This window comes from Prunus persica, chromosome G7 (assembly GCF_000346465.2).
Source record: "Prunus persica cultivar Lovell chromosome G7, Prunus_persica_NCBIv2, whole genome shotgun sequence".
NCBI lineage: Eukaryota > Viridiplantae > Streptophyta > Magnoliopsida > Rosales > Rosaceae > Prunus > Prunus persica.
The window spans coordinates 17,038,496-17,050,580 of record NC_034015.1 but is presented as its reverse complement, the minus strand read 5'-3'; the positions used below and the strand labels follow the sequence as shown (position 1 = coordinate 17,050,580).

At 36.0% G+C, this 12,085-nt stretch overlaps 1 protein-coding gene and 1 long non-coding RNA gene across 2 annotated transcripts; both read right to left on the bottom strand.

Moving 5' to 3' along the window:
* On the bottom strand, nt 4,197–5,470 carry LOC109950433. Its single transcript, XR_002272622.1, has 2 exons — nt 4,769–5,470; nt 4,197–4,450 (listed from the first exon to the last, which is right to left on the bottom strand). It is a non-coding gene; the product is annotated as an uncharacterized LOC109950433 (long non-coding RNA).
* LOC18771389 (zinc finger CCCH domain-containing protein 6) lies at nt 5,799–10,320 on the bottom strand. The gene is made up of 4 exons (XM_020569351.1): nt 9,919–10,320; nt 7,439–7,642; nt 7,205–7,329; nt 5,799–7,109 (listed from the first exon to the last, which is right to left on the bottom strand). The coding sequence occupies exons 1-4, from the start codon at nt 9,988–9,990 to the stop codon at nt 5,987–5,989; spliced, it is 1,524 nt and encodes a 507-aa protein (XP_020424940.1). The 5' UTR covers nt 9,991–10,320; the 3' UTR covers nt 5,799–5,986.

Genomic DNA, 12,085 nt, shown 5'->3' with positions numbered 1-12,085 from the left:
TGGATTGAGAAAAACCAATATTTTGTATAGCAGAGGAAAACTTACGAAAGATGGGAGGTGTGGTGAACATGATGAGCTAGATGTGGGTTTTGGGTGGCTTTGAGGTAGTAGAGCCCATTAAATTGCTTGCCCAGGCCAATCGTCCTCCCCGTATTCACGTCCTGCACAACACAAAATTTATCAAAAAAAGTCACCATACACTGCAATCCTCGTGTCAATTTGCTCACAGACAATAAGTTCACATTGAATTGTGGTACATGAAGAACACCATCTAGAGTTAAGGTGTCAGACACTTTAATGGATCCAATGTTTTTAATGGCTGCTTTCCCGCCATTAGGTAAACCAACAAAATCATGTTGAGTATTGACTGTGTTGTGTGAAGGTGCAAAACACGAAATATGATCTGATGCTCCACTGTCCATGATCCAATAGAAATTTGAAAGTGGGACATGCTGTGAAAGGTTGCAGGTTGATGTAACAATACCTGTTGCATTTGCAAGATGAGAATTACCAGGTCGATCGTGTAAAAGAGCGATCAGTTGATTGTATTCTTCAGTAGTGAAAGTGGGGCTGTCATTAGATTTGACGTGGGGCCCTGGGGTTGGATCCTTTTCAGTAGTGTAAGCAGCCCGTTTGTTTTTGGGCTTGACATTCTTCCCATGGAGTTTGTGGCCTACAGGAAATCCATTAAGGAAAAAGCAAGTGTCAATGGTGTGGGTGTCTCCATCACAATAAGAACATTTTAGAGACTTCCTGAAGTTGGAGCTGTATTTTCCGTCCCCAGCACCAGAAGGTTTCGCCGCTGCTGCCGAGTTGCCTGGGTTGGTGCCGCCCTTGGTGTTTGCAGAACGTATGATTTGCATGGCATGGGATCCGGTCTGTCGATTTGCCACGTCCAGCTGCCTTTCGTGTTGGAGGATCAGGCCATGGACACGACGTGTGTCTGGGATCGGTGACATCATCAGAATTGACCCACGCACAGTTGAATAAGGTTCGTTCAGACCCATTAAAAATTGCATGACTCTCTCCTTCTCTTCTCTGGAAGCACGTGTTGTGGAACCTTCGCAAGTGCAGATGATGGGTTCATGATATGAATCCAATTCATCCCATAAGGCCTTGAGTTTGGTGTAATACTCTGAAATCGAAAGATGGCCTTGTCGATGTTCGGCAATTTCTTGACGGATTTGGTAAATCCGGGAGTCGTTGCCTTGTGAGAACCGATCTTTAAGATCATTCCACACCATGGATGCGCTGGTGCAGTAAAGTACACTGCTTGCGATGTCGGGTTGTAGTGAGTGCAAAATCCAGGATAACACCATATCGTTGCATCTCTGCCAAATGGAGAATTTGGCATCAGTTTTTGCTGGGGCTTTGATAGTCCCGTCAATGAATCCTAGTTTGTTTTTAGCGCTCAAGGCAATTCGCATCGAGCGACTCCATTGACCATAGTCATGGCCTTCGAGAGGTTTCGAAACTAGAACCAGACCGGGTGAGTCGGAATGGTGTAGGATAAGTGGATCAGACATGTTGATTTCAGATCCGGATGATTTTTCATCACCCATGTTGATGGGTTGTGTAGGTTGGTTGTTTGTGTGTTTGGTTTTGGTAGCGGAAGACGTGCTGGACAGAGTCACCTATGTTGGTGCTCTGATACCATGAAAGAATGTAGAAGGCTGTATATATTGTATTGATTCCTTGAGATCATGATGTACAAGATTTATACAGAATGGAAGTTCTATTCTAAGCATGGAATCTATTCTAAGTATGTAAATCACAGTAGCTGTAATGATCGTAAACTTAGCTAATTACTAAGATTGAGGTAATCACAATAGTTGACCAATTTCTTTCCTTTAACAGTTTTATGGCTCAGTTTATACAGTGGTTAGCATGATATATATAAAAGGAAAAGATTGACTATATTGGTCAAGATTACTATTCAATCTTCTATTCCCTATTCTTAATTAATTCATTTCAAACTTTCAACTCCAATTTGAGAAATAGTTTTAGTTGTCTTGGTTTAATTAAAATATAACCTGAATAAGGAGAAGGGTTTTGTAACATATCTATATGGTACGTAACTTTAAATCCGGAGGAGAAAATCATTGTTCTTCTTTCTCTTTTCTCTCTTTTCTTTTGTTAGCAAATAGAAGGGGGGGAAAATAATATTGTTTTTACATGTATTTCCAGTAAACGGGGAAGATAACTTTTCTCAGCAAATTTCAACCCAAATAGTTCAATAAATAAACTGATATATAATTATCATAATAAGGCAAAAACTTAATCGTAATGGAATGCAAAATCCCAACTCTTTCACAGTCCTGGAGATTGTTGGAGTTGGAGTCAGGGTTTCTACTAATTAAGGCTGTGTAAAAGTTATGCTTATGAACATATATATAATAATAAGTTTATATATACAGCTATGGAACTTTCTAGAGATGTAATTCTTCCATGATGGTAACTCTGGATTGTAGGAGGTCACATATGACAGCCATATAATTGCAAGTTATCCTACTTTCTAGGACTATTTGTATCATTTTCATACATGATAAGTAGTTCGAATTATCATTATTGAGAAGCTTATTTGGGAGTGATTTTGGATAGACCAGAATTACTTATGTGTTTTGTTTTTAATTTATAAAACCTCCCACGTGTTTTTTCATATAATCACTTTAAGTAATTTTAAATGATTCTGGGTAGAAGCACCTCCTATGTGCTTCTCCATAAAATCACTTAAAACCACTTAAAAGTTATTATGTGGATAAGTGATTATTGGCCTATCCAAAATCACTCTCAAACGAATGTTGGGCTGGTTAACACAGTATTTGGTTAATTATATTTTCTATATGTTAATTTCGAGTAATTCATTTTCATCTAATTTCCAAATGTATTGCATATGTGTTCGTTAATTACATTTTTTTACTAATTGTAATTAGTTTATACTAATAACCACAAGGTTGGCACTAAACAAAAATCCTTGTTGTAGTGCATGCCTCGGCAACGTTTTTAAACAAAGCTTTGTACTTATGTGCTAGTCCTAGTTGAAGACACCCACCACACGACATAATCTATATAATATTATTTGGTTTTTTCTTGACAATATCGTACAATCTTCAAGTACCTATTTCATATAATTTGTGGAAGTGATCTACTTATTTAAACAAATCCATTCTCCTCTATCTTTTCTTATTATAGATTATAGACCCTAATCCCCAAGTGCCAACCACAGACCAGTGTCATGCTCCACAAAGTCTTCTTCAAAAGCCATGGAAAAAGATATTGATTAAGAAACCAATTAATTATACGTAGAGTCCAAAGCCACATAAAGATTGCAAGAAGAAGTAGTTATTCAAACCAAATACCTAACCTGTTTTTAATGGTTTCCTGCCATCATGCATTTGGGTCCACGATATTAGAGATGTATTCCACCAGCTTTTAGCCTCTGATCTTTATTATTAGTGACGCCATATGCTTAATTGGACTCCATTTTTGTACGTTTGAGAGGCACATGCAAGTGGGTCTCGTTGTCCACTTTGGCTGGTCTTGGTCATTATGAGACTCTTAATCACGCTTTAGTCACTAGATCCCGCCCTAATCACACTTACCCGGTTACGATCAAATCATGCGATTTTAATTAATCAAATGATGATGATGATGGATTATTGATTAATACGGCCATGCACAGTCCATGCACAATTTGGAGGGTACAAATTCCTTTTCATTCCTTTAATCTCCAAGATTCCAACTAATTGCATTTCCATTCGTATAAGCATTATTTTGGAGAAAAGGATTGGGAAATACCTAACCTTGTGACGAAGGGGACAAAGCTCACATGAGAATGTTGTGATCAACGAAAGAGGCCATAATCTTTCACATCATCTTTTTCTTCAAATTAAAACATCCCTAAAAGATTTACTCCTTAACTAATCGCATCGAGTTTTCCATCCATGTCAATCATATGTACTTTGATGCACAAAAACATTTTTTTTGCACCCTGCCGTATAAGGACGGAACCAAGAATTTTTAACTTAAAATCTAATGATTTTTTTATTAAAAAAAAATCTTACATTTGTAGTGTGAATCCCTAAAAATTTCTTGGCATCAACTAAATAAGCTTCATAAATGCAAAGTGCAAAAATATAAATAATTAAGTTTCATTTATATATTAGTTGTAAATACAAAAATAATAGAATTTGGTTAACATATTTTTCCGTTCTTAAAAGAGAAAACATATAGTTTTATAGTTGATGGTGAGCCATACAGGCGCATTTTTTTTTTTTCCTTATTAAAACCTTTTGCCATATAATTTCAACAACAACAAGACAGTAGATAATGCATATTTTGAGATGAAGAAACCAAAGGGCAGCATACTTCTTGTAGTAGATAATTTTATTGTTGTTTTTTTCTTCAAAACTTCCCTACAGCCCAGCACAGCCTTCGGTGTGTTTCCGCGCTGCCGTAATAAATCACAAAAAAATCTTAATCAGAGCATCATCCACACCAAATTAGGGTTCCTATAAAGATAATAAAAAGGGGAAAATTAACGGTACTGAATTTAACACATAGAGTTTGTCATTTGTCCGAATGGGGTTTGCGATAATTTTTTTGTATATTTAATTGTAGCACAGATCATGAGTGGATTAATTGGGTGAGGAGGTATTCTTGCATTTAACCTTCCCATCACTGGATTATTTTGTGCCCCCACCCCACCCCCACCAACACAAGAGAATTGATAAATGGTAAGAAAGAAGCCAACATTTTAGATCTTTACCAACAAAACATTTAAGGCTTGAAGAATATGAAGAACTAAAATCCCAACACACATGGGTGAAGAAAGCTGAATTTGCATGGAAGATATTAGTCAGCTTGTGAAGCTTTTCTGGTACAAGTCTCTTTCGTCGACCTTGTGCATAATCAAAATGCTCTGAATCTGACATGGGGATCTCCCACATAAATTTGCTTAGTTTGGATGCAAGAACAGATTGTGTTGAGAAGGGGGTCGGCTGAGATTAGCTTGTAGGGTAGATATGTTGGGTTCATAAGCACCAAGAGTAGAGATCTAAACCTGCATATGCTCTTTAGTTCACATGTTTTTTCTTCTATTTATTGGAATTTGGGGTTTAATTTTGAGTGCCACACAACTCCCGCAAACCAATTTTGTATCTTCACAAGTGGCCAAATGAGATGAAGGAAATATCAAGAATGTCTCCTAGCCCACACATGTTCCTTCGGGACACAAACCCTAGCTAGTCTTGTTATTAAAAATTTCATTTTCATTTTTCTTTAATTTGATACAAAGCGATATTGGAGGAGGGGAGAATCAAACCTACAACCTCGGGTGCAGAGGTAATTATTTTTAACCACTTGAACTACAAGTCCCTTACAAATTTTCATTTTCTTTAATGTTGTGTTTTAAAGTTCCATGAAAACTTAATTAGTGTCAAGCACTTTCTTTCTTGGGTGCCATTCCAATAAGTTTTCTTTTGCAAAAGGTGGATAGGATGAATAATTAAGGGGATGATAGTAACATTACTTTAAAATAACGATTTGAACATTCAAAATAAAATAAAATATGAGAATGCATGAATAATTATTCATTGATCACTAAAGCTTGTCAACATATTACCACTTACAATTCTTCTTTTGATCTTTGTTTTACCAATCATCTGAAAAGTTCTACTTTGGGCCTAGAGTTAAAGAATTCATTACACGATCTACCATTTATGGGCCATTCCTTTATGAATGGTTCGTCAATTGTGCAGATAAAGTGCGAAGAGAATTTAGGAGCACAGAAACAAACATAAGCAGAACAAAAACACTTTATCTTAAAAGTAACTTTCATTAGTCTTAAAAAATTGCCTGAGTCATTGGAAAAACTACCTACCTACCCTGTCTCGAGGTCTCAAATTTACCCCAAGCTGTGCACAAAACTTGTGTAGAAAATGAAAAGTAAAGAGAGGCCAAATTTGCAGGATTTTAGCTCCATTATTCACATCCTTCCAGTATTAAACCCAGTTAGTTTCATTCTCTTGGTACTATGGGCCTCCATGATGCTGCCAGTCGGCCACTGGCATGACATATCATGCTGGAAAGTGCAATTAACTCCATTACGGCATCCCCTAGAGCTTTTAAAGTACAAGCAAGGTTTGCGATTCTTGCAAGGTTTCGTTTCTCCTGGTTTAAAGTTTTGAACCATTTTCAAGTCTGTCAAGTGATTATGATTGTTACCATTTTGTGCAATAAATGGGTCCTGGATTTCAACTCCATGTTGCATAATGAGGTTCTTAAAGTAGTTCACATCCTTCACATGTCCGGCTTCGTTGGCTGGGAATGGTGGTAAGGGAGCTCTATTTGGATCATTCATTGCACTTGAAGAGAATGGCGGTAATGGAGGTCTGTTCGGTTGAGTCATTGCTCTTAAAGGGGGTTGCGGGGGTTGTGCTTGGTTTTGATTTGGCAGGCTAGGCAACATAAAGAAGTTGGATTTGGAGCTGGGCAAAGGAGACGGTGGTGTTTGTCGATTCAACCCGGATAGTTGAACATTATTTGGCTGAAGAGGGATTGTATTCAAAGCAATTCCCAATGTACCTGGCATAGGGCAGTAGTTTCCACCTGCAGCAGTCCCTTGCATATCAGATTTTGGATGAGATGAGGGAATTGATGGAACTAATGTCTTTGGCCTGGGTGCAAGTCCTGCATTGGCCTGTGGTCCGGATTCATTACTCAATTTCTGGATCATTTTTGGGTCACTAAGAATTTTAATGAGCAAACCAGTATCGACCAAACTTCCCTTCTCAGTGCTTTTCATGATTGCAGTCAATGCAGCTGAAGCAGCAGCAGTCACGTCCGCGTTAAGATCAAATAAGTTTCCTAGTACAGGTTGATCACTGGCGAGTTGCTGCAAACCAGGAGAGTTACATTTAGAAGCATTTGATTTCCCAGATGCCGACAGACCTTGGTGCAAGACTGGTGGTTGACAACCTACATTGGTATTCACTGGAGTTTCCAGATCAAGTAAATCTGGGGACTCTTCTTCAATTGGAGTATCAGGAACAAAAGGAGTGAGGCTATCATCATAATGCTCGCCCTCTACATCCAAAGAAACTGAGGGGCTGTGCCAAAAAAAAAAAAAAGATGATCAGGCTTAATCATGTAAAAGAACAAAAAGACTACGAAATGTAATTCCGGATACAGGTCGAAAGCTTACTTAGGGGGAATTGCAGAAAAACGAGGATAAACTGCTTCAAGCACTCTCATCTCTCTCGATTTTTGAGCCTTGGCATCCTCACTTTCCTCGCCAGCTGCTACTTCCCAGGTGGGACTTATGACAAACTGTTCAAGTAAAATAAACATATCAACACCTGAATTCAGATTACAGACCAGATATTCTAATCACATGCATAATTAATCATAATTTAGTAAAGATCTAACATCTACACACCTTGGAAGGGCGTTTCCATTGAATACTCGGGATGTGGGGAAGTTCCACTTTTGACTTGCCCACAGAAAAACTGCCTTCAAATCCAGGGGGGAAATCATTTTCCGCAGGAATTGAATTCAACATACTTGATGCCTTTGCTTGAAGATGATCTTGACATTTCAGGCCAACTTTAACAGGACAATCCTCAGAAGAGAACAGCTTCACCTATTTAAAATCACAACTTGGTAAGTCACAATGAACAGATGAATATGATAACAATCAGCAACATTTACCACTAAAAATTGGAAAGATAATTTTAACAAGAAGAAAGAATGATCATATTTTAAAAACCAGATTATATGCAGCATCTACATTAGAGACTGACCACATTATATGCAGTACGGCTCATCAAACCTACACACTAATTGTCTCTGCATTTTATCATATGGACATTTATATTAATGATTTCCATGGCATTCTACACATAAAGGATATTTAGATATCTAAGGCCAAACCTTTTTCCTTTATACCCTAGAGGCTATATACCATTATATGAATCTCAGGCAGAAGCCTAGTTTTAGCATTTAATTTCTGATTAGAGTGAACAATTTTGCTTTACATTTTATGAAGACTTCAAACGCATGGATTTCACCACATATGTAACATCTTCAGGCTATGTGACACATGAACACACCCTAACTCCAGTATCTGGATGGTATCACCCTAGTTTTCTGCAACTATTAGCGTTATATCCTACACTAGGCAGTGCATTGCAAATATGTATTTGCAACTATGAGTTAAGAAGAAAATTCCAAGACTCCATCTTATCTTCGAGGGATTAGACACAGTAGATTTTTCAATCGTAATCAAAATTTGGGTTCTACAAGCTCAGGTAACTGACCAATCAGTTAGTGCTTGCTTTATTCAGATATTATGTATTACATACTCTTAAGGAAAAAACAGTGGCATAAGTAAGATAGAGAATCTTTTCTACTATTTACGTATATGATTATAAATTATAACCTTCAGCATACCAAATTACGACAATATTTTCTTAATCAGGAACCTTTGACACTTCTTGGACAACTATCCTCACCCAAGTATAAGCCATTTTGAACTTTCAATAATACTTTATGTAAGTCTTGCTGATCTTAAATTTTGTTGATCCTATCCTTAAAATGGAGCAGTTTCTACATGTTTTGGATAAATTTAAGTATGTGAGGGTAACACCTCAACGTGGTTTTACTGAACTACCCAAGTTATAACATGTGTGTATTTATCATACCCTAAAGTATAAACCCATCGCCACTACGTGTATATATGCTGTTACCAGTGCGCACCCAAACTATGGCACGTGGTGGCCGACGAGTTTATACTTTAAGGTATAGTAATTAATGAATTTGTATGTGTTATATAACATGGGTTAGATGGTCAAACCACATTTCAGGTGTTACATGTTGTAATACGGGTGGAAGATAACACCACAAGACTTCACAGATTATAGACATTATAGCAACAAAACAGATTTTGTAGATTTAGTTCTGCTGATTCTTGTAATAACTTTGTTGATCCTAGTTATTCTGTTGATCCTAATTATAAAGACCAGCAGAACAGTTTTGATAAGATCATCAATCAATTTATCGGTCTGAAGGACTTCATCAAGTAATATTTTATAACAACCAAATCAGATTAAATTCTTTTGATTCTTGTGATAACTCTGTTAACACTTAATATAGAAAAAAGAGTTTTCTGCAAGATCACTACACTTTCAATAAGATCATTAATCGATTGATGTGGCTGAAGGACTTCATGGATTATAGGTTTTAAAGAAGTTCAACAGATTTACCACTGGGTGGCATGCAAGAAATAAGTCACAAGGACCAGCCTTAAGACCACCCCATCTTCTTGTCAATCAATCTGTTTTGAAGGAGAATGAATATCGAATCTCTCCGTTTAATTTTTTATTATTTGGTGTCGAGATCTTTTCGTTTATTCAAGCTCTTGTCACACTGCCAATATTGCAATGGCTTTTTCTCTCTATATTTTTTTTTGGTAATAAATGTCATTGTTGTATAATTTTGTTGCCCAGATTTCTGGACTCACAATTAATTAAGTAGCTTAACAACAGAATGAATTTTCAATGAGTTTTTTATGATGGTTTTAAATGAGCATCCACTCTTTCCTTTAATTTGCCAATCGAATGTAATCCAGATTTGATTTATTAAATAAATAATAATTAAAAATAATAAACAGAAGCAAACTTTAATCAATCAAGTTGACAGGTATGGTTTTGTGATTAATTTAACAGGGAAAACTAATGGAGTATTTTCTGACTTGCCAAACAGAAGAATCGAATAAAATCTTATAAGGTTAAAACAAATCCAGAACCACCTCCAATCCAATCCAATCCAATACGAAGAAGAAACAAAAAAAACCTAAAACAAATTGGTGGTTCAGAATCAGAACTGAGAAGCCAATATTTTAAGATTTTGCGATTATACCTGACAAAGATTGGCTCCGGCAGCCCAAGAAACTGAGTTTGAAATCCTCGACCGCTTCATATTCATTCTCATATCTCAAAAACCCTTCCCGCTTCAATTTACCGATATAAAATTCCTACTAATCCTAGATTAAAAAATAGCTATGTAAGATTTGTAAAATCGTAATCGATCTGGCTGTGCAGATCTTCTCGAAACCCTAGGCTGCAAAACAAAGAGCAATGCCCTAATTTTGATACCGAGAGGAGAAGAGGAAGCCGATGCGTTTGCTTAATATGAGAAGTGTGGTGGTGTTTTTGTATTTATTGGGAGGTTCGAGAGACAGTTTTTTGTTCGTTTTCCATTTTCCTAATTTTCCGATTTCAATTATGACGGCTTATTTGGTGTTTTACAGCGCACGCGGCACGCCTATGGTACGCCTGGCGTATGGTATGCGCTTGTGCTTTTCTGGCCTGGCCTGGCCTTTCCGACTTGTACGGATAGGAATTAATTACAATAGCATTATTTTACCATCCTGACAAAAAAAAAGACTCTATATTAACTTTTTTTTTTTAATTTTCCTTAAAATCACCTCATCGGTTCCACTTCACTCGAGTTTGTTATATTATGTTGTCAAAAGAAAATAAAAATTGACCAACAAGATATATCTCAATAATAAAAAAAATTTAACTTATAAATTAGTAATTTCATATTCGAATATTTATGACACTCTGACAATGTGTGAAAAAAAACCATACTCTTTTATCTTAATTTAGAAAAAATAGAGAGTCTATGGAGCTAATATTTTGCCCATCGAGCCGCATCCCCCACATCTGGCCCAATATAAGTAAGCTGAGACCATTACCCCAATGGATTTTTAAGTGAGCAATGGATTGCATGCTTACCCTACGCTCACGTGAGATGGACCACTGCAAGGGCCAAGGCGATTGTCCATAGCATCTCCCTTTCTTGTATCTTTTATAGCCAAATTGGAGGCTATTGAGTTGACCCACAATTAATCATCAATCAGTATTTGAAGAAGATGGTGAAGACACCGCCATACTTGGTTGACGGAGCATGTAGTCGAGGGACTCCAACAATCTCGAAATTTATTTAAGAAAGGCTCGTAAAAAAGGGTAAAATAAGACTCAACAAATAAAATTTAATTGTATATATTTGATTTATTTTTTATACAAGTGTGATATTGGGAGAGGGGGCATCAAATCTAGGACCTCAAATGCAGAAATAAATATCCTTAGCCACTCTTGGCATTTATATTTGATATTTGAATTTGTAATAATTTGACACCAAAAGAATAATGGTTTAGTACAATTTTTTTTTAATTAAACACTCATTATTAATGATATTTGAACTCATGATTGATGATATTTGAACTCGTGAGACTGCTGCACTAACCAATTAAGTAATGTTACTCTTACCGCATTTGTATATCACATTCTCATATCACTTTATGTGATAGATAAAATGGATAGTCACATTAATTAAAAAGTGTCAATAAATCATAAAAGAAAAAAATGCTAAATTAATTTTAATTGATGTGGTTGTCCACCTCATCTGCCACATAAGGTTGTATGAGAATGTGATATACAAATGTGGTAAGAGTAACATTATGAGGACCCCCCAACAATTAGGCCCCACGTGTCAAGAGAAGTCTATTTTTTTAAAATAAAAAAAAACAAGAAGTATGGCCGTACGATTGTATTATATATATATATATATTCTAAAAAGATGATCCTCTAGCAATCAGGCGCCACGTGTCAAAAAAAGTATAGTCGGCTGGCTATACTACTTAAATATATTATATTTAAAAGGAATGGCCGCACAACGATATTATTTAATTTTAAAAAAAAAAGGACCTTCCTAGTTGCATTAGTTTGTACTTTATATATATTAATTTGCTAGTTTCAACATATCCAAAGTAGATATTAATTGGGCACTACATAATATTTTAATATAATTTTTATGACGTATATTATTCTTATTTAGTAATATGTGAAAATTATTTGTATAATATGTGAATTTTGTGTCTTACTGAAAATTTTATAAAAAATACATGTACAAAATATTAGAAATAAGTACAGACATGTACAATATGACTATTGTACACTTGCTATTTAAAAAACATGAGACGTGTATAGAACACGAATGTATTATGAAAAATACGTACGTA

What these genes read in the sequence shown, in the direction of transcription:
- LOC18771389 (XM_020569351.1), bottom strand. Translation starts at nt 9,990, where the DNA reads ATGAGAATGAATATGAAGCGGTCGAGGATTTCAAACTCAGTTTCTTGG. An exon ending in CCGGAGCCAATCTTTGTCAG is followed by an intron (nt 7,643 to 9,918) that starts GTATAATCGCAA and finishes GATTTTAAATAG; the next exon opens with GTGAAGCTGTTCTCTTCTGA. An exon ending in AATGGAAACGCCCTTCCAAG is followed by an intron (nt 7,330 to 7,438) that starts GTGTGTAGATGT and finishes TTACTTGAACAG; the next exon opens with TTTGTCATAAGTCCCACCTG.